The 27,500-nt window shown below is 49.9% G+C and overlaps 1 protein-coding gene across 1 annotated transcript in view; it reads left to right on the plus strand.

Annotated features, from left to right (window-relative positions):
* iqsec3a (IQ motif and Sec7 domain ArfGEF 3a) overlaps window positions 1-27,500 on the plus strand; it is a 93,260-nt gene that overhangs the window by 28,577 nt on the left and 37,183 nt on the right. Inside the window, exons 3-5 of the mRNA XM_030342404.1 lie at window positions 16,812-17,565; window positions 24,166-25,150; window positions 25,197-25,515. Coding sequence (XP_030198264.1) covers window positions 16,812-17,565; window positions 24,166-25,150; window positions 25,197-25,515 — 2,058 coding nt within the window. The remainder of the gene's footprint in view (window positions 1-16,811; window positions 17,566-24,165; window positions 25,151-25,196; window positions 25,516-27,500) is intronic.

Raw genomic sequence — 27,500 nt, forward strand, 5'->3', positions numbered from 1 at the left:
GTACACAACACAACATACACAAAATGAGGTATACATATGCGTTGTCGCAGATTTAGTGTAAGCTACAGTAGCTAGAGAGTTATTACTGTAATGATATTTGTAATTATTCAAGAAATGTTGTGTATTTTACAACTCCTTTTTTTTAAGGGGGTCTTTCCTGGACGTTCTAAGTGCTGTGGTTGCAGGTGTGAATCCATTTCAGCCTTTAATTGGACCCAATGGGACCATGGATGTGGGTACATAGGTGTAACGATGAAGTCAGGCCTCTATTGTGTGCTTTCGGGCTAGGTAGGTTTACTACATACCACACTGATGACTGGCCCTTCTTTGTGTCCCAACGCCATCACCAGCCTTCATGGTCCTCAAACAAACAGTTGGGTTCAGCCTCATGTAGCCTGGGCACCCCTGATTCACTGGAGGCGGCTACATGTAGCCTGGGAGCCCCTGATTCACTGGAGGAGGCTACATGAAGCCTGGGAGCCCCTGATTCACTGGAGGAGGCTACATGTAGCCTGGGAGCCCCTGATTCACTGGAGGCGGCTACATGAAGCCTGGGAGGCCCCTGATTCACTGGAGGAGGCTACATGAAGCCTGGGAGGCCCCTGATTCACATGTAGCCTGGGAGCCCCTGATTCACTGGAGGCGGCTACATGTAGCCTGGGAGCCCCTGATTCACTGGAGGAGGCTACATGAAGCCTGGGAGGCCCCTGATTCACATGTAGCCTGGGAGCCCCTGATTCACTGGAGGAGGCTACATGAAGCCTGGGAGGCCCCTGATTCACATGTAGCCTGGGAGCCCCTGATTCACTGGAGGCGGCTACATGTAGCCTGGGAGCCCCTGATTCACTGGAGGAGGCTACATGAAGCCTGGGAAGCCCCTGATTCACATGTAGCCTGGGAGCCCCTGATTCACTGGAGGAGGCTACATGAAGCCTGGGAGGCCCCTGATTCACTTGTAGCCTGGGAGCCCCCTGATTCACTTGTAGCCTGGGAGCCCCCTGATTCACTTGTAGCCTGGGAGCCCCCTGATTCACTTGTAGCCTGGGAGCCCCCCGGCAGGCGAACAGCCGGCTGCTTTAGGGGGTCTTGCTCAGGGGAACCTCAACAGTTAGCTAGGAGGAGATGGGGATCGAACCAGCAGCCTTGCGGCTGCCAGATGAGCTGCTCCAGCTCCCTGACCGGTCGATATCCTTCCATCGGGCGTCTCCCCATCCCGCTCTTCTGCCCCCATAAGGGTTCATTAAGTGCATCAGTGTTTGTCCACTCCTCTGCTCCGCTGACGCTGCCACAGGGGCCTTGAGGAGTCGCTCTGTCTCTCTGCACAATCCTCCCACCTCGGCTCGGACTCTGGCTTTCACACAGTCAGCAGCCCTGTGAACCAAGTCCTGCCCTGGAATAAATCATTGTTGTTCAAAGAGAGTATTTCTTCAAACTTTGGGAATTCATCACTTGAGGCAGCGAGTGCTTTACTAGTACTTCTGCTGTGAGCAGCAAGAGGATAATCAATTACCTACTACTCCGACTTTTAATGTTATTTTCCTCTGCAGCCTTTCCTTGTACCTTGATGTGGTGTTTATTATCTCTTCCCTGCTAAATATATGGCTCTAAATAAATGACATCTCACATCAACAGCCTGTGCTTTCCCATTTTCATTTTCAAACGATGCCTTTATGCATTTTGCAAAGTGGATGTGAGGATATTGTTCCTACTTCACTGAGGCTGTGTGTTGTCCACTACCTCCGCCTTATCTCCTCTTCCTCATTCCTTCCTTCCTTACATAACATTTACAACTGGACACAGCAAAGTCAGCCCTTTATGCACGCATCGTACATCAAATAGAAACTCATGTTTATATGTAAAACGTGTGCTTCTGTTTGCATAACAGCACTAGCTCTGCGTCTGCACAAATAGGTTTCTAATCAGGAGTTGACACGGTGTCGCGTTAATGCAGAACATCAGGCAGACCCAGCAGGTGTTAACCACAGCGAGCGCACACAGGAGATAGGCAACGCTTGGAGCAGAAAGAGACATTAGGAAGCAGCTGAGGGTGTTGCTTTGAGCAGATTGCTGCTTACATTTACAAGTGATTTGGTGAAACATCCAGGGTGTGCGTGTTCATACGCACACATGTTTATGGGTAAGGTTGTTCAAAGTAGAGCATATAACCAGGATCAGTGTGAACTGGTTTGGCCCTGTATGTATAACCAGTTTAGGGTCAGTGTGAACTGGTTTGGCCCTGTATGTATAACCAGTTTAGGATCAGTGTGAACTGGTTTGGCCCTGTGTATCTAACCAGTTTAGGATCAGTGTGAACTGGTTTGGCCCTGTGTATCTAACCAGTTTAGGGTCAGTGTGAACTGGTTGGGCCCTGTATGTATAACCAGTTTAGGGTCAGTCTGAACTGGTTGGGCCCTGTATGTATAACCAGTTTAGGGTCAGGCTGAACTGGTTGGGCCCTGTGTAGCTCAGTGTAGTTCAGAGTCTGAGGATTAGCAAAGAGGCTTCTGAGGAACCGATATACTGATATTAGCTCACTCGTGTGGATTCAGAGGTCCCGGATGAAAACAACAAAGAATAGCGCTTGAAAATGAGCCACTGAACCGTTAAATCAGCTGGCGGTTATTTCTGTTTAAATCAATGGTCCTTGCACGCAGAAATGACTGTGCTCAGTGTGTGTGTTTATATACGGCCAGCGTACGCAGCGAAAGGCTTCCCCGCTGAAATGCAGCTGTATCCATAGCAACCCAGGCACGATGACTGACAGTATATATTGTCGGCTCATCGGCCTGTTAATAATGGGGCCTGTGCATTATTTCATTCCTCCCTTCTCCTCGCTCCAGCAGGCCTCCCTTCCTCTGTTCTTTCCGGCTCTCGAACACAGCCTCCTCCCCTGCCCCCCCTGCCTCCCCAGCCCCTTGATTAGCAGGCGTTTCCACGACGATGAGGTGTTAAAAATAGACCCGGGACGCGTCTCTCGCCTTGTCTAACGAGAGCCGTGCAACGCGAGGCGGCGCCGCGGTGAAGTGGCGCAGGAAGCGGAGGCAGTCGGCGCTTTGGTGCCGCCTCCGCCCCCCGGCGCCCAAACGAGAGCCGAGCGGGGACGCGGCGGGCGCGGGCTGGTTTTGTGTCACCGGAGAGGAGGCCGTGAGGGCGAGGGGGGAACACCGCCGAGTGGAGGCACGACGCAGCCACCCGCCGGCTCCCATAGAGCACGTATAGGGACACGCTGCGGAGGGGACATGGAGGTGACGTTCAGCACCTATAGAGCTCTGGGGACCTCGGGCCAAGACAGAGCATTTATGGGATTTACCTTGCCGCACACACGCACACGCACACGCACACACACACACACACACACACTCACCTTTCAGCGGTGTCCCTTGAGTCCTGGATGGGAAGAGCATCGCCAATGTTCAATCAATAATGCAAATCTCCCGACTTGGCGCCGGTCTCTCGTTCTCCATCTCTCTATTTGTGCCTGCCCCCCCCCCCCCCCCCCTCACCTCTTCCTCCTCTCTTTTGACCCTTGTCCATTCTCTCTCTCTCTCTCTCTCTCTCTCTCTCTCTCTCTCTCTCTCTCTCTCTCTCTCTCTCTCTCTCTCTCTCTCTCTCTTTATCTACATCCAAATGCAGCGGCTATTTGAGGAGATTGAGTTGGAGTCCTGTCTTGCATATTTCACGAGCCCGACCTGTTTGTCCGTCCTGGACTCTGGGCTGCTGGGAAGAATACTGGAGGGTTCATTGAGATTCAAAGATGTGTGTGTGTGTGTGTGTGTGTGTGTGTGTGTGTGTGTGTGTGTGTGTGTGTGTGTGTGTGTGTGTGTGTGTGTGTGTGTGGGGGGGGGGACGTCCCCGGTTAATCCCTCATAGAGGGGGAATATCTCGGAGTAAGGTAGAGGAAGCCAGCCCCCCCCCTGCTGTGTTAAGAGTGGTCCCAACCCCTGCTGTCGTTCAACCCGTGCTGGTTCTAGCTGCTGATCTTATCGGTTCGATTTTTTGGATTAAATTCACTTTAATTACAATGGATGACGGAGGAGAAGGACTGGATATTGCGGCCGACATGTTGAAAAAGTATTTTTCGAGAAGGATTTTCTCAGAAAAGCTAGAAATTGTGTAACAGGGACCATCACCGCAGCTAGCTGCTCTGACCCAGCCCAATTTAAGACGCATCTTAAATGATGCGTCTTAAATTGATCGACTTTGTTAGAAAATGTTTTGACCATTGCTTCTGAGTCGTGTATGGATGGTGCATTACCATAGGATGGGATTAAAGACCGACCCAGACCTTGCACAGGTCGATTCGCAGTAGCTTCCCCTTTGACCCCTGTATGAGTATTATTTATCATCGCTGTCATGGGTCCGCCCACTGTGAACGGCATCCCTGGAACTTGGATCGTTCACCAATCGATCTGCTGAGCTCAACAGAGAGGCCCCAGACTGGGTTTCCCCCATGACCGTTTGATGTCTGTTGGGATCTGTTGAACAAGCATATCGTTCAGATGTTTCACTTGGACAAGCTTACGGAGTTGTCAACATTTAGGTTTTGCACTCGGTGGAATTTGAGCTTAACAAATGCGTAGGCCTCTCAAAGGAGTTGACAGACCATTTCCTTCATCAAGTGTTGGGTTGGTTAACCGTTTCCTCTGCTGGAACAGGAAATGGGCCTTCCTCACCTATCGGCCATCTCGGTTCCATGTTGGTTCTAAACACTAGCTGGGTGGGGGGACTGAATGCAGAGTTCCGCATTCAGTCCCCCCACCCCCACCTAGTGTGCAGAGCCGAACTGGCTGCTAGAGGATGTTTCTTCGATTCAGGGAACTAGGAAGAAAGCCCCCCTCTTCCCCTCCCCTTGACGTCATGGTTTAAAGATGTCCTGTCTGTTTGCTCATATGTCTCTCCTGCGTTCATCACGTCCCTCCGGCGTCCCATTGGCTGCTCACTTGACGGCAACGTCCAATGGGCCTTTGGTTTGTTTGTTGTTTTGAAAAAATCAGCTTTGGTTGTGCTGCTGTTGCCTGCTACAGGGGAATGGATCTGTAAATAAAAGACACAGGACAAATGAAGGTCACAGTCACGATGCATGGGTGATAAAGTGTGATTTACGACAGATTTTGATTGCATAGTTGTGTGTGTGTGTGTGTGTGTGTGTGTGTGTGTGTGTGTGTGTGTGTGTGTGTGTGTGTGCGTGTGTGTGTGTGTGTGTGTGTCTGCGCATGTGTGGTTGTGTGTGGATGTGAGTGTGTTTGTGCATGTGTGTGTGTATCTGTGCATGCATGCGTGCTGGTCAGTGTTTCTGTGTGTTTGTGTATATGTCTTGATGATAGAGTTTGTGGCAAATGAGCTCCAGCAATGTTTGTGTTTGCTTATGGCGCCCGAATGTTTATGCGTACTGCTGCTGCTTCTTAATAAGCAGCTAATTCAATCCGAGGCTTTGACTTGGATTGATGAAGCTTTTTGTTCCTGGCAGCTAGCCATCGCCATCCATCTTCAGCCTATATTCAAAACCTTATTTCCGTCATCGTTTGCTTTCATCTCTCCATTTTTTCTCCCTCTTTCTTTCGTGCCTTCTTCGTTACTCACTCACTTCTTGTGCCATGCTGACTCTTCAAGCTTACTCAGTCAGTCTCACTCACTCAAAATGATAAATGAATCCTTACTTTAGTTAAAACGTTAAGCTTATTTATCTTAAACAAATGTGTGTAGATATACCCCCACATGATTAAACATGGGAGAATGTTTATGTAGTTCTTTTATCTTAAATATGCATGCACTAAGTAGGTAAGTATTTTTACACTACCATGCGTTGATACACCATCTGCCATATACCATATCTGTATGCAAATTCCATTTTAGAACAGTGCCTTCAAATGTGATCTTGGCAGAGCATTAGAATTAATCTATTGAAACAAAGATTAGATAACCTCAACAGAAAAATAATTAAACTATACTGGAAAAGGTTCTGAAAAACAAAGTACAATTATATTAGAGATTTACTTACTTGCACATTTCCACACGAAATTTAAGCCTGTGCAATGTGATATGAATTGATGAAGATTTCAATTTGATCATTCTAAGTCTAAGTCACGCTGGCCAGCTGCTTGTAGATCTCTTGCCGTCTTGGAGGGGGCTGCCAAAAGTCATGATATGATAATGGTTAGCATGGTAAACGCAGGGTAGGTATTTGTCAAACAAATAAAAACTTCAGGGGAAATTAGGAATGCCGAAGAATTAAACAACTTCTCCCCATTTTCACTTCAGTATCTTGACATACTGTTCCCCCATATTCCCTAAAACATGTAAAACCCGTTTTACTTCAGCGCTCTTAACCACCGCTGTACCTTGGCAGACAGCGTCCCTCTCAAGTTATGCCACCGCTCTCATCGTCACCTGCCAAGCAGTGTTGTCTTCACGCCCAAAAGAAAAGAAACCCGGGACGCCTCCAGCTGTGCCAGCAAATGGGTTTTGCACATGAGAGGTTACGTCTATATAGTGGCAGTATTTATTTCTATTTTGTCAAAAAAGGCCATTACGTTCCCACAGTGAATGGCGAAATGCGTTGGGAACTCTACATGGTCGGTCGATTCTTCAGCAATGACAAAACAATTTACACCAAAAATCGAAACAACAACACAACATAAAACAACATAACAAAATAGAACAAGAACCTAGTAAGAGCCATTTCTAGATTTATGGACATAAACCCTGTTTTATGCATTCCTCATGTTTTCATTTCTCAAACATTCACTGGTGCGAACTTTATTTCATACTGAGGAAGGATTAGTTTATTTTCTAGATGGCGTTATTTGTATGTTTCTTTATGTTTGTTTCCCAGAGTTAGTGAATAGTGTGTGTAATGTTTCCACTGCATGAAACGTTAGTCACACATACAAAGACACGCTTCATGAGATAAGGATGCATACAGTCACACAAACACACACACACACACACACACACACACACACACACACACACACACACACACACACACACACACACACACACCACACACGTACACAAAGATCATTTCTGTGTGTGCAGCTGCAGCGGGCGCTATTTTTAAACAGTGGCGTTTACAAACTGATAGCTGCATCATCCAGCATGTCTCCTCCAGTTTGGAATCCATGAAGACAAGGGGGCACTAAGTCTCGCTTTCCCTCCCCCCCGTGAAAGGATCTGGTGAATTTCAAACACAGCTCGGCGAATGAAACTCTGCAAATGTATTCCCCCCCCCCCCCCCCTCACACATGACTCCCCCGGTGCACCCGAGGGGAGGAGGAGGGAGGGGAACGCTGATTAATGCAGAATAATCTGCTCACCAGTCAGCCCAGTGTTCTGCCTGATGGACTGAACCATTCTCCATCAGGGGTGAGGGAGCACGGGAGGAGGTGAGGGAGGATGGGAGGAGGTGAGGGAGGATGGGAGGAGGGGGAGGAGGAGGGGGAGGGGGAGGGAGGATGGGAGGATGAGAGGGGGGGGGGAGGAGGGGGAGTGTGAGGGAGGTCGGGACGCGAAGGGGACGATGACTTAGTGTGACAGGACGGTTCGGGGGCCATGTTTGCTTCGTGGCCCTCGTGTACAGGGGGATGAGGAGTAGCAGGAGACGCTGTGAGGTTTGGGGAGAAACATGCTGAGGTCCATGTGCATGACGGGGAAGGTTACTGGAATTAAAGAGGGGCAGAGCAACACGATGAAACAAGCGTCCGACAGAGAGCGGGCATGTGAGATCTCATTGGCTCTGACCGGACTGGTTCTCACGCAGTGCTCCAGGGCCGGGCAGTATGGGAAACAATCAGTGGTGGGCCGTCAGGGCAAGCAAAGCCTTCTCTGCTGGCCTAGACACTTTCAGAACAATATATTATTTTTATTTTTATAAAATATATAATTTATACCTTTTTTAATCTATATATTTTTTCATTCATTCTTTCTATTTTAATACATTTTTTCACATAAGTAAATAAATATTTATTTGTTTTTCCTTCAGTTGCGTTGCCTCCAGCGCGATAATATATATATTAGAGCCCTTATCCAATCAGATTATTTCCCTGCGCTGTCTCCGGGTAAAAAATAATCTAGCCGAGACCTTCAGAATACTGAGCGAATCCCCTCGCTGTTGACGCTAATGGGGACTATGTTGTTGATTGACATGTTCTTCAACCAATCAGATTTCGAGTATGCCGAGTTGGGTGTATCCTTTTGCACTTCTAGGCCTACTAGCCGGCCTTGTTGTTTGGCGCTGTCACGTTAAAATTGTACCGGGGGCGAAAATTGTACCGGCCTACGTCATCGTTTGTTTACATCCTGACAACCTGACAACCTGCCCGGCAACAGACGACGCGATGCAGAAAACATGTTTCCAAACGACGAAATAACATAATACAGATAGCGGATCGCTATCTGTATTATGATAGATAGCGATAACACTTGTTTTTACTTTATATTTGTATTGTATTTAATTGTTTAATCGAAACAATAAAAAAATTTGCCCGCAAGACGGGCGATCACGTCAAATGACGCGTCAAATCACGTAGGAAGGTTCTTGAGCATTCTAGACTATGAAACCTGCTTAAAACACTCAGTTTACTAGCTAAATTCGATTAAACAATTCAATACAATACAAATATAAAGTTAAATCAAGCGTTATCTAGCGATCCGTTATCTGTATTATGTTTCAAGAACCCTCCTACGTCATTTGACGCGATCGCCCGTTTCGCGGGCAAACATTGGTCATTTGACGCGATCGCCCGTTTCGCGGGCAAATTTTTTTATTGTTTCGATTAAACAATTAAATACAATACAAATATAAAGTAAAAACAAGTGTTATCGCTATCTATCATAATACAGCAAGCGATCCGCTATCTGTATTATGTTATTTCGTCGTTTGGAAACATGTTTTCTGCATCGCGTCGTCTGTTGCCGGGCAGGTGGTCAGGATGTAAACAAACGATGACGAAGGCCGGTACAATTTTCGCCCCCGGTACAATTTTAACGTGACAGCGCCATCAGGAGGAAAACAAAAGGAATCACAACTAGCTAGCAGCGATATTATATTGATCATTAGGTTCGATTTTTTTTGATTAAATTCACTTTAATTACAATGGATGACGGAGGAGAAGGACTGGATATTGCGGCCGACATGTTGAAAAAGTATTTTTCGAGAAGGATTTTCTCAGAAAAGCTAGAAATTGTGTAACAGGGACCATCACCGCAGCTAGCTGCTCTGACCCAGCCGGGCAAAGGATTTGTGCGGCACTTTCAATCCAGCAACTACGAGAGGTATAGTTGGCTGACAGAGTCAAGTGGTCATTGTAATCTGTATTGCTGGGAATGCTTGCTATTTGCAACGGATCGATGTGGTGTTTGGAGCCACGGTGGGTTTTCCAACCTGAGTTCTCTTACAAACTCGGCATTGAGACACCAAAGTACGGCGGGCCATTTGCATGCAACAGTCTTGTTGAAGACGTTCGGAGACACCCGAGTGGATTTCAACTCAATGAGCAAGTAAGAAGGGAAACAGAGCTCCACAACGAAATCGCACTTTGGTTGATTTGTAAACCCTATATTAATATTATTTTGGTTTAAAAACAAAACAAAACCTGTTTGTTATAGTAACATGGGATTGTTTTGGATTGGTGCTTGTTTGGTGGTATTGAATATGCATGAATTTATTGAAAAAAAAAATCCTCTAAATCGAGCACAGGTTCTAGGAAAGAAGCACGTACTTTACAGCGTTTTTATAGCCTAGAAATCTAACCCTAGCGGCAGCAAATTCCATTTGCAGCCAGGGAGGTCTAGCCTTCTGTCGTCGTTTTTCGCTGCTGGAAACAGAAAATGGGACAGGCCAATCAGATCGTGAGGGGCAGTACTGAGCCGAATGACGACAGAGCTGCGACGGTTCCGTGTTAAAGGTAAACAATCGTAATGGCCGCTGCTGCTGGCGAACAGCTGTCTTTCGACTCGGCTTTGGCCACGACTCTTCAAGACTTGAATTTATCATTTTCTTTGAGAAATGAACAAAGAACTGCACTGAAGTCTTTCCTGGAAAAGAAAGATGTATTCTGAGTTTTGCCGACCGGATACGGTAAAAGTTTCGTCGTTGGTCTCCATTCTCTCAATCCACCATTCACAACACTTCCCCATGGAAATTTCCGTCGCTCTGACTACGTCACCTTCTTCGTTGCTCTGATTGGTTGTAGCGCTATCCTATTGCGTGCAGAGGGAACTTGAAAGACAACCGTTTATCCCGTCCACACTGCCACCGTACGAGACCAGACCCAATATCTTTCCGATATGGGTCTGGCTTGCCAGGCTAGCGTTTTTACTAAATGACGGATGATTTTTGGCTGCATTCATGGACAGTCGGAAATTGTAGAGTCTGACGAATATTAAGGTATTTTCAGCTTATGACTAGGGTGGGCTACGTGCGTTTTGTTGCGGTTGTTTCGGCTTAAAAAAAAACAAAAAACATTATTCTTAAAGCCCGTTCAGTTATCATGGTTATATTGGGTGGTTACATCAACATGGCAATAACCCTGACGTCATTATTAAGTCATTTGAAAAGCGGTTTACTTCAGGATGATGCATTGAAGGCCTCATGGTAAATGTCACGGCCCGCCACTGGAAACAATGTATTGATTATCGTATTATCACGATAATAATTGTACTCATATCGACATATGTCACGATATGCTTATGAATTCAAAGTATCCTTTGCAACAGGTTATATAACAGAGTGTATGGACATTTGGAAAGTTCATTGGAATATAAATAGTTTTCCATTTTCTCCGATCACCATATTCGCCATATTTTGATCATTTGAGATCATATCTTCTCATTGTTATTCTATTAACCTAGCTATCACGAAGAGTCCATAACTAGTCATGGTGATACTAAACCGTTCAAAGACGATGAGCTATTACCGCTGAATTACTGCCCGGCCGTCTTCTGCACGCCGACCACCAGGGGGCATAGAGCCTGTGACCTCCAGAGCTCGGGGTAGGCTGGTGTTGGTGGGGGTGTATTCCTGGCAGCCGAGTGCATGGCTCCCCCTTATCCATGCACTCAGAGGGAGTCCGTGCTGCAGAAAGCAGTGTAGTGCAAGGTGATTATAGTCACCGTGTGACGCTGCGGTCCTCGCTGCCCCGGTCACACTGCACACGTTGTGCAGATTAAGGAACCGGCTGACCGTGCCCCCCCCGCCCGGTCCTCTGCTCTCGTTGTCCTAAAGGATTCTGCACACCTTCCCTCACTGTTTTCTGATTCAGTGAGTAGTGACGACATCGTTGGGGGATAAGGGGCGTCAACGCTAACATGGGGCGCTACCGTCCGCTCTGCCCACAGTCAGAACGGACGGCTGAGGTCGCCCTGTCCTGTCGCATTGCAGCGGTGGATCCGTTTGAGCGATGGCGGCATGTCGGTAATTAGTATTGACGCCAAGCGAGTAGCAAATGCAGCGAGAACCTGGTTTGACAACTCCATGCAGCCAGCTCGACGGAGAACATCAATTAGGCTATAAAGTATTACCTAAGAAGCAATCCTTTACGTTAGCCGACAATCCAAACGTTTTTGAACGCATCATGAATGCCAGGGGGTTACACGAAGGTCACGGTTCGGCAGGTACCCCGGTTTTTGGAATTCACGTTATTTTTATTCTTCGCTTTTTTGAAGGTTGGGGGGAAAAAAACGCAAAGCATTAATTTTCTTTTGTTTATTATGAATGTTTGTAAACATCAACGTCTATAATTTTTATAAAAAATTATGATTCTCAAATTATTTAAACCAACTATATTTTTTAAACCACTTAACTTTCCACATTGCCTTAGGTGCAGCAGTTCAAGCTTGTAGGCCTGATAAGATATTGTCTTACTTTTCCCTTTGCCCTTTGAGAACAAAATCAACTTAAAAAAACGCATTGTGGACGCTGTACTAGTAGTAGTAGTAGTAGTAGTGACACAGCAGAACGGAAATTCTTTCCAATGTCAAACAAATTAGAACTTAAAAAAACTAAATCACCCACAGCTCCCCTTCTGAATTCGCATTCAGTGCAGGTACCTGCTGTTGAGATGAGGTATCCCCACCTGCTCGTGATTTGAAAACAATACAAGCTGCCTTTTGGTTAGCAAAGAAATGTGGGCTACAAGCTCATCAAGTGTACACGTCTGTCCCTTTTAATGTCTAAACAAATTTTGACATTGTCTAGCAGTGTCAAAATTCACGTTTGTGTGGTGCTGTGTCAAATGACTCTACCTGTTTGGTTGAGTTTCCCGAAACGTCTAAACTAAACACCCAGCCCACGGCCCTCGTCTTGTCTACTTGTCTACTTGTCTCAATTTCAAAGACAGGAGACCTCAACGTTAACGGAGACACTTCAACGCATTAGCATTTTCTTCCGCCATTACTGTCTTACCACTAAGCGTGCTGTGTGTGTGTGTGTGTGTGTGTGTGTGTGTGTGTGTGTGTGTGTGTGTGTGTGTGTGTGTGTGAGTGTGTGTGTTTACATGTGCGTGTGTGTACGTGTGTGTGTTTACGTGTGCGTGTGTGTGTGTTTGTAGTATGCTTCGGTCGGTCTCTCCATTTTTCAGTGTGGGAACCGGGATATGAAGTAGCCTCTGTTCCGCACACAGAACAAGTCTAATTTTTGCATTTGGATCGGTGCACATCTGTACCGTACCGAACATCTGTTCCAAAGCGGTGCCGCACTAAGACGTGTCCCGTTACACCCCTTACTAATGCAATCGTTCACGATTCGATCGATTGCTTGTGTGCGCATTTTTTAAAGAGAGAAAATCAATCAAAGTTTGGTCCTGGCTGCGGAGCGAAGCGGGAGGGAAACGTCGGGATACCTTTAACCGTTTAGGAGCGGTGGTGCAACAGAACACACACTCTCTGTTATGAGGGTCACTTACAAGTGTAACCAACACCAGGGTAATAGGAGTTAACATGGGACATTAAATACACACACACACACACACACACACACACACACACACACACACACACACACACACACACACACACACACACACACACACACACACACACACACACACACACACACACAATGAACAGAATCTCCCCAGCGGTGAAGAGGACCTGATGCATATAAGGGCTGCACATTAGCGTTTCCCCGTCCAGTCCATTAGGTGTGCTCCACCAACACCGTGTCCCAGTGCACAGCAACACCTCTGGCACTCTGTGGGATCCCAACCACCAGCCCCCCACCAGCCACAGCTACTGGGTGTGTATAACGTTCTAGCCAGCTACAGAGATGTGAGAGGGCCTGCGTCTCAGGAAGGCGGGAGGCCACGTGGAGGTCAATAGTGGGGCCCCCTAGTGGCCACGTGGAGGCCAGTAGTGGGGCCCCAGGGCCCCCTAGTGGCCACGTGGAGGCCAGCAGTGGGGCCCCGGGGCCCCCTGGTGGCTGACCGTTGCATCAAGACACGGTCAGCAGCAGCTTCATAATCCACAAACATGCGATTCGGGTTCGGGACGAGGTGCTCAATAATTCAGCTGTTAGCGCCAGCAGCCGTTCTGAGGGGGTCCCCTCTGAAAGAGGTTCAGCCCAACAGCCGTTCTGAGGGGGTCCCCTCTGAAAGAGGTTCAGCCCAACAGGCTCCGACTGAGCTGACCAACCCTCGGCCATCAGCCGGGGCCGTTAGCATTCATGGCTGGGGGGGTGGGGGGGGGGGGGGGGGGGACGACGACTGGTGCTGTAATTACATTCTGGCTCAGAGCAGAGGCCACTGCACTCATTTGTCTCTAACCCTGACATATGCAAAAGATGTGAGAGAAAGAAAGTGAGAGAGAGGGAGGGGGAGAGAGAGAGAGAGGGAGGGAGATGGAGATAGAGGGAGAGAGAGAGGGAGAGAGAGAGGGAGAGAGAAGGAGGGAGATAGAGGGAGAGAGGGAGAGGGAGGGAGATAGAGAGAGGGAGGGAGTGAGGGAAAGGGAGGGAGAGAGAGAGGGAAGGAGATAGAGAGAGAGGGAGAGAGATGGAGGGAGATAGAGAGAGGGAGAGAGCAAGAGGGGGAGGGAGATAGGGAGAGGGAGGGAGGGAGAGGGAGAGGGGGAGAAGGAGGGACAGAAGGGTGATCGAGGGAGGCAGTATCCTCGCGGCCAGGCGTTTTCATGTCACGACGGACCTTCTGGAACTGGGTGGTTCCGAATGAGAGGTCAGGGAGGACGGAGCGGTCTCAGTGGGTCAGCCACACATCAGAGCGGCCCGAGCGGTCACACCTGGTGGAGGGAGCAGGAGGGAGAGACAGAGGGGAAACGGGGGCAGGAGGGGGGGGTAGAGGGCAGGGATTAGCTGGAGGTGGTACAGGGCAGGTGGATGAACGATGTAGGGGGGGGGGATTAGGTATGCAGAGCGGGAGATTGAGGGATTTGGAGGACAGGTGGAGTGGTGAGCTGTAAATGCTATTGAATGGCGTCACGTGGACGCACCCACACACACACGTTCTCAAACCATATCTCATATCTCATACTAACCCTAATCCCATTAGCCCCATAGGATGTGCACACACATCGATGTGCGGTGTGTATGTGTGTGTGTGTGTGTGTGTGTGTGTGTGTACCTGTATCAAACTTATATGTGCCAAAAAAAACATTGTACATGGAGCTTTTGATTGGACGTTTATCACGTGCATAGGTGAGGCTGCTAAAGGCAGATGGTAAACTAAGTGCAGATGGTAAACTCAGTGCAGATTAAACAAAGTGCAGTGCATTCATGCAGCAAACCCGTTGGAATTCTGCATTTCTGCGGAATCGGAGAAGGACGTTATTCTTATTATGATTAGGTTTCTTCTGTGGCTAAAGGCAGGTGACCTGGTGTGGTCCCATAGGGTATCCCCTTCATCATGCAGGAGAACCAGCAGCTCTCTTTAGGACGCTGCGTGCTGGGTGCCATGCAGTAATTCCGACGCGTCATTGTTCCGATGTCTCAACGGTCCGAAATATTTCCCATTAGATCGACATGCCACTATGCCGACGGTTCAATGTTACGAAAAGACGTTTGTCCGATAAGTCAAACAAGAGGCGCATTAGGCCGACCCCAGGATCCCAGTGAAGACACACACTCCCTCTCAGCTCGGCTGCTGTGTTTGATTAAGACAGCGTGTATCGGCCCCGAGTTAGCACACGCACGAGTTAGCACACGTAGCCCGTGCACGCAGGCGGCGGCGGAGGATCTGGAGGCTCGTAGCGTCCTGTTTACATCGTTAGGCCGTCGTTGCTTTCCAGGACGCATGTCAAGATAAACCGAGACGATCGCACAAACGACCGGGGAGGTAAGGCGAGAGGCCATCCACAGGTCAATGTTGTGCGTTCGCACACACACACACACACACACACACACACACACACACACACACATGCACACAAACACTCACAAAGAGACGGATGAATGTGTAATGTGCATACACACTTTGAAATGATGACGCAGGTGACCCTCTCCAACCTCCGAGTGTTTTCCAAACGGCTAAAACAATTCCTGTGTGTTTCGAGAGACAGGAAGTTAGATTCCGTTTGGATTCCACTCTACGGACGCTCTTCCCCCTCGGTCTTCTCTAGTCGATCTGTGTCTGCAAGCCCCAATGTCCTCATTCTCCTTTTTGTCGACTCGCCGGATCCAATAAGCAAAACAGGAAACTCTTTTTCCTCTCTTATCTAAATCTTGGTTAATGTGATTTCCAGCCACAGTTGCAAGCACTTTCAAATAATTGAAAGTGCTGCTGCTTGAACCATGGCTTGAATATAAGGCCTTCACTATGAGGCAAATGCAATACAAGAACAAGAGGATTAGGACTGGGATTGAGATGAACATTATATGAGCATTATATATTTATATATTTGAGTGTTAAAAAAGCAAGATTGTTGCTTGAAATCCATACACTATAACACTTCCACTTTGGAATCTGTGTAGTGCAGACACCCCAGTTCCAGACTTTGTCAAATGCACGACTATTCCCTTTGTCTGTCTGTGTGCGTATGTGTGTGTACGTGTGTGTTTGTGTATGTGTGTTTGTGTGTGTGTGTGTGTGTGTGTATGTGTCTTGCATTCGTCAAACTTTTTTGGCTGTCCTAGTTTCTTTTCTTTCTCGTCTCTTCACATTCCCTCTTGTGGACTTTCCTTCAGAACTCTGTACATGCTTCTTTATCTTCATTTTATCCCTTCTTTCTTTCCTCTTTCTTTCTCTCCTGCCGTGCACCGTGCTTCGGTCAGCGCTCCCTCGCTGTAAACCTCTTAAACTCTCACAAATCTGTTCCTTTCCTTTTCATTGTGTGTCAGTTGTGTGTCCTTCTAGCCAGCGAGAAAGAGAGAGAGAGAGAGAGAGAGAGAGAGAGAGAGAGAGAGAGAGAGAGAGAGAGAGAGAGTGTGACAGAGAGAGAGAGAGAGAGAGAGAGAGAGAGAGAGAGAGAGAGAGAGAGAGAGAGAGAGAGAGTGTGACAGAGAGAGAGAGAGAGAGAGAGGCAGAGAGAGAGAGAGAGAGAAGGAGAGAGAGAGAGAGAGAGAGAGAAGGAGAGAGAGAGAGAGAGAGAGTGTGACAGAGAGAGAGAGAGAGAGAGTGTGAGAGAGAGAGAGAGAGAGAGAGAGAGAGAGCCTTGTTGGTAGCACGCAGCCGCTTAACACAGAAAGCAGCCAGCGCCCCCCCCTCACCCACCCCCACCCCCCCCCCAACAGAGAGAGAGAGAGAGAGAGAGAGAGAGAGAGAGAGAGAGAGAGGGACGGGCTTCCGCTCCTCAGCCAACAGCAGACGGAGACGGAAGGTCAGAGGTCAGCAGCCTCACTTTGAGTTTTCTCCTCCTTTCTGCAGCGATGACCCTCCTGTAGACGCGTCTTTGGGGGACAATGGGAAGGGAGGAGAGGGGGAGCCGCGGCCCCCGCCTCAGTGTGAGGAGCACCAGCATCAGGCACAGCCTGAGCCCCCCCTGCAGCCCCCCCTGCAGCCCCCCCTGCAGCCCCAGCAACACTCTCCCACACAGCCACAGCCACAGCCCCAGCCAGAGCCAGAGCCAGAGCCAGAGCCAGAGCCAGTGGCACAACAGGAACCACAACAGGAACCAGAACAGGAACCAGAACAGGAACAGGAACCAGAACAGGAACCTGAACAGGAACAGGAACCACAACAGGAACAGGAACCAGAACAGGAACAGGAACCAGAACAGGAGCCAGAGCTGGAGGCGGAGCTCGCGCCCGAGCCCCCGGCCAGCACCCCTCCTGGGGACGGGCCCTGTGAGCACGCCGTCCGGGCCAGCCCCCCCGCGGACCCCCCCGCCGCCGACGTCCCCGGGCCCGGCGGGGAGGAGCACGAAGAGGAGGTGCAGCCAGACGGCGGGCCGGAGGAGGAGCAGGAGGAGGTGGTGCAGCGCGGGGCGGCGGAGGAGGAGGAGGGGGGAGGAGAGGAGCAGGAGCAGGAGGAGGAGCAGGAGGAGGAGGAGGGGGGAGGAGTGAAAGGAGGCGGGGCGGGGCGGCGGGCCAGCCTGCACCACTCTGCCTCCCCCCTGAGGGGGGGCCCCCACTCGGCCACCTCCGAGTATGAGCTGTCACTCGACCTCAAAAACAAGCAGGTAGGGCTGTGTGCGGCCGGGGGGGGCTCTGTGTGCTGTGCGTCCTGTGGCCGTCGCTGTTGTGTGAGGTGCGCCGTGTTGTCTGAGCTGCGTCTGAGCTGTCGTCTTGTTCTGACCCGCGGCTGCGGGTGGGGGGGTGTGGGGGGGGGGGGGGGGGGTCTGGGCGTGGCTGTCAGGGTCTGTCAGGGTTCTGTCTGTTCCGTCTGTTGTGAGCGTGGCGGGGCGCGGTCGGGTCGCGGCGGGCGTCTTGGGTCAGAGCGCTGAGAGGGTCTCTTTGAGCGCTGAGAGGGTCTCTTGGAGGCTGGATGTCTTTGGCTCGTGAAGGTTAGCTGTGTTTCTCCTTTTCTCCATCTTCATCTTCGCCATATTTCCATCTTTATCATTTTTCTGTTGTCACAACATCCTGAGTTGGTCCGTCCTTCCCCCGACAGGAATAAAGGCTAGTTTGGTCTCCCCCACAGCCCCCCCAAACCCTCCCTCCTATCGACCCGTTGTGGTTTACTGATCTATTAGAATCAATCCTATTGTGTGAGGAAAGAAAGTGCGTCAGGAAAATGTATTTTGTGTGCGTCTCTCCTTCAAACACTCACACACTCACAAACACTCACCGCACGTAGAGAGATATGTAGTCAAAATTGTGTATATGTTTTCACGGAATTATGTCATATAATTTTGATTCAGTTCATTGTTATGTCAATAGTCGAATGGATGCTTCATTTCCATGTTATTGTCCTATAGGCACCCTGAGGAAGATGAAGGCCAATATGTCTTTATGTGTTTCTAATTACATACACGTTGCGATGTAAAAGCAAACTTTCTGCTTCTATGTATTTCCGTCTGCACATGCTTTTCCCTTCCTTGTCTTTCTGTTCTGTTCCCTTGCATCTTCATCATATCTTTCCTGCATTCTCCTTTCCAAGGTCCATCTCTCAAGGTCCACCCCCTCCATCCCCATCCCCAGTCCTCCATCCACCCCCCTCCATCCAGTCTTCACCCTCCAGTGCACAGCTCTCCGACCAGGTAAGGTCGTCCACCTGAACCCCCGCCCGCTTCATTGGGGGTCCCCTAAACCCTGCAGGAGGCCGTCAGATGGACACAAACCGTTGTTGTCCTTGTTCCACGGTGTAGCTCTGCTCCTGCCTGTGTAGCATGCTGCCTCCTCTCTGGTCACCCTCCTGCTAATAGATGAGCAGCGGGTGTTCCACAGCCTGAGGCGGTCCATGCGTCACGTTGGGTTCCGTTTATACTCAAGAACAACAAGAGAAAAGTGGGATTAAATTCAGAAGACGATGGCCTGCACGTATCGTATGAAAGGCTAAGCTAGCTCTACTACATGTACCTCTACTTTATATTTTACCTTAATTGTGCTTTCGTTCGCCCAGCGAATGCGACTCAAACTGAGTTATTATGATTTGCACCAACTTTTTTAATTTCACGGTGTTCAATTTGCACCGGGGCGAACTTGTTAAGCAATGTTTAAATCTCCTGTGCGGTTGCGTGGTGACGATGATAATCTTATTGTAGAAATACACAGTATACGATCCGTGGAAGGGTTTGCACACGGCCACATCGGGTGACACTGACAGTTTCCATGCAAGGAAACCGGTTTCATTGCCAAGGGCTAGATTACATTAAACGCATTAAAAAATCGTATTAGTATTTCACCAGCCGCAATTCCCTCCCGTGTTCCGTCCCTCGCTCGTTACTTTGACCTTAACTCCCCGGCTAAGCCCTCTACCCCCTAACACACACACACACACACACACACACACACACACACACACACACACACACACACACACACACACACACACACACACACACACACACACACACACACTCCCCCGCTCAGCCCTCTACCCCCCTCACACACACTCCCCCAGCGTCACAATGTCAGGAGGCCTCTCTCCTCTCTCACTTTGCTCTCTCTCTGTCAGCGATGCGACAAACCCCTCCATCACGCGGTGAAATCGATCTTCTGCCCGCACAGACATCCCCCCAAACAACGTTTCTGGGGGTTCCGGCGGGGAACTGATCTGGGGCCAGAGTGAACGGACCAGGGAGTAGATCCAAGGGTCCCTCCTGATCAAACCCCCCGCCACCTGGTCCACACCCTGAGCGGGGATCCTTCTGACGCGTCAGCCCCTAAGGAAGACTTACAGAAGGACGTGGATTATAGTTAGGGTACGGCAGCTGCTTTGTGTCCTGAACCAGTATCTGAATGGTTCCAGGTATTCTGCAAACAGTGAAATAAGTGTCTGCTTTGGTGGCATGTGTGATTGTGATTGGTTAACAACTTACCAAGCTTATGTTATTCTGGTTATTAGAAACACCTGTAAAGCAGAGTGATAAATGTAGAGTTAAACGTCCCAGTGCTGTTATACTCAGCAATTGAAACAAACTAACTGTTGTGATATACCGTAAATAATACAATACAGATCTAGGAAATCAAACGATGGCCGTTCTGTGTGGAGATGTAGAGCTCCATTCTGTCGGATCAGCCACTGAATTCACATCCGTTCACGACAAACTCCCATCAACGAGAAGGAGAAGCTTTTGACGGATTCAAAATGTGAATGCGTGTCATTTCAGTGTACAGTACAAATGTGGCATCATTCGGTTTAGCTGAACAGCAGTAAAGCATGGAGACTGACAGTGAGGAGAACTTTCACCGCACCAATGGAATGATACGACAGCTGCTGTTGACACAGTTTGCATTTGCCTTCTTTGGCTCATTTGAAATGGTTTCCAAATGCTTGCCAAACTTTAGAATTTTTTTTCCTGGTATTGTGTCACCTTCTACACTTATGGCCTAGAATGTGCTCTAATGCTAAATACAGATGATATGATAGTGCTACATAGGACCCAGTTAGGGTAAGGTGTCTTGCTCATGGAAACTAAGCTAGGAGGAACCAGGGAAGGAAATAGCAACCTTCCGTCAATCCGCTCTACCTCCTGAACTAAGCCCTCCCACAAAATGGAAAGATTTATTGAAAGAAAAACATGACAAAGCAATTGGCGTACCCAAACCCCTATCCCCCCAAAAAATATATTGTGTATCTTATAGGCTTTTCTTAATAGAAGCCAAGCAAGGTTGTGGTATCAATAATTGAGCACCCCAATCCTACCAGTGGAAGATCCCTCGGTTACAAACGAATAATCTTCCTGAAACAAAGTTTTTTCTTTTGCAGATGACGTTGACTAAATGTCTCTTTAAAGGGCTTATATAAGGACCGACTATGGGGTGAATAGATCATCAAACCAAACTTCAGCATTTTGATTTGAACTTCCCCTGTCTGTTGCAATGTCAGATCATCCTCACAAGAAAAGGTCAAAGTCAAATCCAGAATAATATATCTGCCATCATGTAACCATTGACCTTTTGGGGAGTCATTAATTAATACATAACTAATAATTAACAGTAGGAATTTCAGTAGGAATTTAAAATAAGCATGCTATTTGTTTAACGTTCATTGCAGTGACATTTGTACACCAGATGCTGTAGAATTTACTGTTTGAGTTTGAAATTAGATAATATTTCTATTTCATACTCATGTATTTGTATGTTGGAATGTCCCCTGTTACACAGTAGATTTGATGCAAATGCACCCCAATAGTGACCAAAAATTATCTTCGGTTTGGCGAGTATAAGATCCAGTTCTCTTATTTAAAGAATCTATATTTTCACTATACTATCAAACAATATATTAACCATTCTACGCTGCAATTAATAACGATTCTCCTTTTTGTTAGAAAGCTTCTGCAGTCATCACTTGCTTTCTACATATTAATAAAAAAATATATATATTATAAACTATAACCCCACCCCCCTCGTTGGAAAAAGGCAAGAAAATCCAATTTCGAGCTAAAGCAAGCTGGAGGCTGTGAAACCAGATCGGACGTTTGAACACAGTGACATCATCATTTGGTCCATTTAATGAAGTCTCTGGAATAATTGCTCCTTATTGATGTCCGATAAAGTGATGAGGGACATTTTTCTCACGCGGTTATTCGAGGCCGGATCTATTGATTGCTCAACTTTTTCACTTAGAGCTCCGTCCTACAACTTTTCTCCTGGCCTATCCGTCCCTTTTCATGCCTGGATTGTTGTTGTTTATTTTTATTTGCCCTGGTTCTTGCCTCATAAATGATTCACAACCGTCCACTAAGCTACTGAGCTTCTTACCCCCCAAACGAATAGCGTCCTCCTTTCAATCCACATCCCCGCCATTTCCCTCGCGCTCCTGCCCTGTTTCCTGTTTCCTGTCTCCTCATCCTCTCTCCCGCTCTACGGGTCGGTCAGCGAGCCTGTTGACATGGCAACACGTATCAGACACACATCAAGTGAAAAAAATAAAAATAAACAACGTGACCTAAATACTTCTCCCAGGATCTGGAGCCCAGTGCAGCAGAAGAGAGACGGCAGTAAACACAACAGTCAGCCCGGCCGATCGCATCCCATCAAACCCTGGGAACGCCTCAACGACGCTCCTGACGGCTCCGACCTCGCTCCGAGGTCCACGCCGTTCCACTGCGCTCGCTGTAAAATGTTATTTCAACCCCGTCGGAGTGATGAGGTCAGGCTCATTTCTCGCTCGTCTTTTGCCGCGTCCGTATCGGGGGGAGAGCGGACGAATTGATAAGGGCAGCCGTGTTATATCAGCAGGCGATCAGAGGAGAAGGCTCATTAGAGACTCATGAATATGCAAGGCCGGTCGGACCGGGCTGAGGCAGGCGAGAGCCGGACGTTCCACCGCGCTGAGGAACTCACCGTCGGACGAGCTGGGAGTGAAATGCTGAATCCTATTCATGCGTCCGCTTTGATATTCTCTGTGCGTCACGCCTTTGTTATATGATTCTCTTCAGGACAATTTAAAAGGGGGAGTAGATAAGATGGATCTTTCAGTGTAATTTTGCCTCTCAAAGACCTTTCCTGTGGGAGTCTGTCATTCACACTGCGATGGGAAAAAGGGCGGCAATCACACTTATGAAAACCTGCTAAATCTTTAGAGCAGGTATCAGCACTTCTTGGCAAAAGTCAGAGCAGGAGATGACTTTGCCTCTCAGGACGTTATTAAATAGAAGGACGAAGGGCCTACAAAGAGAAGGGGGGGGGGGGGGGTTCTATGTGTATCATGCATCACAGAGTCTTTGCAGTCTATACACAGTGCATACACCTTCCGCTATCACAGCCCCACAGAATGGAGTCCCTCAGAGCTCTCCTGAGGCTCAGTGGCCTTCAGGAAGCTCTGAAGGGAGAGCAGAGTGAGTCGCTCCGTCTCAGATGAAAGTATTCTAAAGATTTCCCGATTGTGCCGGGAGACGGAAGAGGGGAGGGGGCAGCGCTCCGATGACGCTGCACTTTCACAGGGTGATTATCCCTCTTCTGGGAAGATCGGAATATAAAGTCGAATCTAGCGCTTGATCTTATAGCAGATCCTTTTAATCGAGCTTCATAATGTATACGTTAGCCTAGATTTGTCTAGTTTATTCATTAGATAAAAAGTACAACTAAATCTTGTTTCTTAGAGACTAGTGTTCCATTAAACAGTGTTTCAAAATAAGAAGCGAGCTCAAAGGTCAGCCGTTTACTGTCAGCTAACACTTGATTGTAACCTTTTAAAGGCTCAGACCGAACTGGAATCCATCAGAAAAGCTTACGTGGAAATAGTGAACAAGGGCAATATCATGACTTGAGTGATGTTGTAATAAATTCCAAAAACCAATCAATTCAAATCCAATTCCAGCTGTCATTTCACTGTCTATCCTATCTTTTTTCTTCTCACAACCTCAATGTCATTCATCACTTATGTTTTCACTCTTTTTCTTACATTCATATCCCCAAGAGCTCATCAGCTTCTTTCTCCACCCCATCTTATCATCCAAAGTGGTCCAAGGATTGGAAAACACTACAAAGTAGAGTTAATCCTGACACGTTATTGGAGGGCTTCAATCATGGGATCACAAGTTCTAAAAGCACATGCCAAGCCACCATTTTGGTACTTCTTACCAAACAATGCATGGCCTTCTTGGTTTCAATTTGGTTCCGGAAACTCCCCAGGTTGGGGAAACAGCTCCCGTTTAGAACCAAGACCTTCCACAAGGCCCTAGTGCTTTTCCACTTGGATCACATGAAACGATCCTATAGGCTATAAGCTGTTATGATGAACGTTTTCACGAACGTTGCTGTCAAATAAGAGCAATATATTTTTTCTTTCTTAATGATTTCAGTAATGACGTTGATCGGCTACATGACATTTTATATTTAAGCTTGCATAATAATCATGCTGGTAGATTATTCTGTTCTTCTGATGAGCATCTATTTATAGAAGAGACAAACATTTGAATGATTTCTGTATTTATTCTCCAACCAATCAATCCAAGCAATTGTAATTAAAAATATTATCCTTCTATTGGTTTATCACACATGTTCCTTCAGGAATACTCTCCCCCAAGGATTCATTTAAAAGTGTAAAAAGTGTGTTCTGTTAAATTAAGAAAGAATAAATACTCCATAACTCTTATTTACAAGTTCCCCCCTTCCCATCAGCACCCTAACGTCCTCTCCCCGTCTGCCCCCCGCTCCGTCTTGTGTCGCAGATCGAAATGTTAGAGCACAAGTACGGCGGCCACCTCATCTCCCGCCGCGCCGCCTGCAAGATCCAGACGGCCTTCCGCCAGTACCAGCTCAGCAAGAACTTCGAGAAGATCCGCAACTCCCTGCTGGAGAGCCGGCTCCCGCGCCGCATCTCGCTGCGGAAGGTGCGCGTGCAGAACGCCGAGGGCTTCTCCGCCGAGCGGGCCCTGGCCGAGGGCTGCGGCCTGGCCGGCGTGCCGCTGGTGCGCTCGCCGTCGCTGCCCGCCGCCGTGGGCGGGTCCCTGACCGACCTGGAGGACTCCTTCACCGAGCAGGTGCAGTCGCTGGCCAAGTCCATCGACGACGCGCTCAGCAACTGGAGCCTGAAGACCATGTGCTCCCTGCAGGAGGCCGGCGGCTACCAGTTCACCGCAGAGTCCTTCAGCGCTGCTGCGGCCGCGGCGGCGGCGGCTGCGGCGGCGGCGTCCGGGACGGGGGTAGCGGGTGGAGAGGGCGAGCGAGGAGGGAACAAGGAGGCGACGACGCTGAACCCGTTGGACCCGGGGGACCTGTCCCGGAGCGCCAGCAAGCTGATGATGGCGTTCCGGGACGTCACCGTGCAGATCGACAGCCAGAACTTCCGCGTCTCCTCCTCGGTCGTGGAGTCCTCCGCCTCGGTTGCCCTGGGCAACTGTGTACCGCCGCCCCCCTGCGCCCTCACGACCGCCGCGACGGCCGCCTCGACCGCCACCTCACCCCCCGCGTTCGTCCCGCCCGGACCCCCCCACGAACCCGACCCCCCGCCCGTAGGGTCCCCGGTACACCCGACCGGAGACCCCCCGCTGGCCCCGCAGGAACCCCCGCCCCCCCCGGACGCAGGGCCGGAAGAAGAGGAATGCCAGTACGCCGACTTCCCGGCCCCGCCCCCCAGCGAGGAGGAGCTGGTGGAGGACGACGAACAGCCGCCGCTGACCCCCCTGGACCGGATGGCCGCCCCCGTCGCCGCCGGCCCCCCCCAGGTGGCGGTGATGGCCGAGCTGGCCTCCACCGCCAGCCTCCGGCAGCACAGCCCCCCCCCCCCCGCCGCCGCCCACGGCGACGGCGTCCCCCGCGTCCCCCGCGGCCCCGCCCCTGGAGGCGCGCCGCAGCGGCTCGGATCCGGCGGACTGCGGCTCGGAGCCGGTGAGCAGCAGCAGCGTGTCCACGGAGGCGCGCTCGGCGTCCGAGGCCTCGTCCAAGGAGGCGCTGCAGGCCATGATCCTCAGCCTGCCGCGCTACCAGTGCGAGAACCCGGCCAGCTGCAAGTCGCCCACGCTGTCCACCGACGTCATGAGGAAGAGGCTGTACCGCATCGGCCTCAACCTCTTCAACGTGTGAGTACCCTTTAACGGCTGGTTTCTTCTGTAGCCAGGGACTGATTGTCGGGGCTGTGAAAGGCCCTAACAGGAAATAGCTTCTTTCCCTTCACTGGTTGTTGACACTCCGTTTCAGGGACTGCCCCTCTTCTCCATGGCTGCTGGGCCAAAAGGAAATGAATGAACGAATGATCACAGTTTCTTGCCCACTTTATTCAAAGAGTTTATCCGTATACTTTGTTGTTCCCAGGTTCTACTAACCAAAACCTGTGTTTTGGTTGTGGGGCTGCTGACACAATCTGCAAAAAATGTTTGCAGCTGAGCCCATCTGTAATTGTCCCAGAACGCACACAAACACCAACAATCCCCAGCAAACAAAAGCAGGGCACACACTCCGGCAGCCACTCACACAGAGAGGCAGTCCTCTCCCCTCCTCGAGGCCTCGTTCAGGAGCCCGGGGTTTATCGGCGCTCTCCAGACAGAGCGCTCCCAGGGGCTGCTGTCAGCTGCTCGTGTCCGGGCTGAAGCTCAAGCACCTTCAAGCGTTCCAAACGAGGGGAGACGAAGGAGAAGGAAGGTGGGGTGGTCTTCACGGGGAGCAGAAGTACATGCTTTACAATGAACCACAGAGATGAAACACATCCCAGGTTACTGGTAGATTAGCTAAATATCACCTCGTGTGATATTGCTAGTTCTAGGGCAGCAGTAGTTCATAGTTGAGGTGTCCCTGAGTAAGGCCCAATCCCATTTCTACCCCTTCCCCCTTCCCCCTACCCCTTCAATACAAGGGGAAGGGGTCAGGGGTAGAAATGGGATTGGGCCTAAGCCTCCCTGCCTGGCCCTTCCCTTGCGTTGTGGTGTGTATGAATGGGTAAGCGTGAGGCTCTAGTAGTGAAGCGCCTGGAGTGTCTGCCGGATAGGGGAGCTCCATATGAAGGTAGTCTATTTACCGTTTAGTCCTAGGCCTGGTCTGAACTCAGTTACCCCTGGGCGGGGGGGCTGAGGGGCGCCACAACGACCTGATAGGAACCCTTCATCCCCAGACTGGGTACCCCAGCCCGTCCTGCCACGCCCTGCTGAAGGGTCAGGAGGAGAGCAATACATTTCTTTCTGCTTCCGATACGTTTTATGCGGGTACGAATCACCAAGCTGGCTTTTCCCCCTGGCGCGCTATTGGCTGGTTTAACACAATGACGACAGGGAAGCGACGGCAAGCAGCCAATCGCGTACAGAGTCAGTTGAGCTAGGCCCGTTGATCCCGCCTTGTGCTGAAGAAAATGAAAGCAGCCTCCCCAGACCAACGTGCACTCTACGATGGAGCTTGGTCTGGCAATAGCCAGGCTACCTCGCCCCCCATGCACACTCACACCAGCCAGGGGCCCAGCAGCGCTCCAGGGGTCCGCCGGAGGGGCAGAGGGGGCTGCGTTGCCGATGCACCTGCTGCTGGAGACCCCTCTCTAATGTGTTGACATGTTGACCACCAGAGACGGCGCGTCGACCGCCACAAACACCTCCTCTCCCCCCGCCGCCCTCCTCTTGCCCCCCTCTGTCCTCACGGTGCTGCTGAACAGCCGGCTCTCCTTCCTCTCCTCCACCACCACCTCCTCCACCCCCTCCACCACCACCACCAGCACCTCCACCACCTCCACCACCAGCACCTCCACCACCAGCACCTCCACCACCACCACCTCCACCACCACCACCTCCACCATCACCACCTCCACCACCACCACCACCACCACCACCACCTCCACCACCACCCCACCACCACCACCACCACCTCCACCACCACCCCCACCACCACCACCTCCACCTCCACCACCACCACCTCCACCTCCACCACCTCCACCCCCTCCACTACCAGCACCACCTCCACCACCACCACCACCTCCACCACCACCACCACCACCACCTCCACCACCACCCCCACCACCACCACCTCCACCTCCACCACCTCCACCACCTCCACCTCCACCATCACCACCACCACCACCACCACCTCC

This window comes from Gadus morhua, chromosome 19, assembly GCF_902167405.1.
Source record: "Gadus morhua chromosome 19, gadMor3.0, whole genome shotgun sequence".
NCBI classification, from domain to species: Eukaryota; Metazoa; Chordata; class Actinopteri; order Gadiformes; family Gadidae; genus Gadus; species Gadus morhua.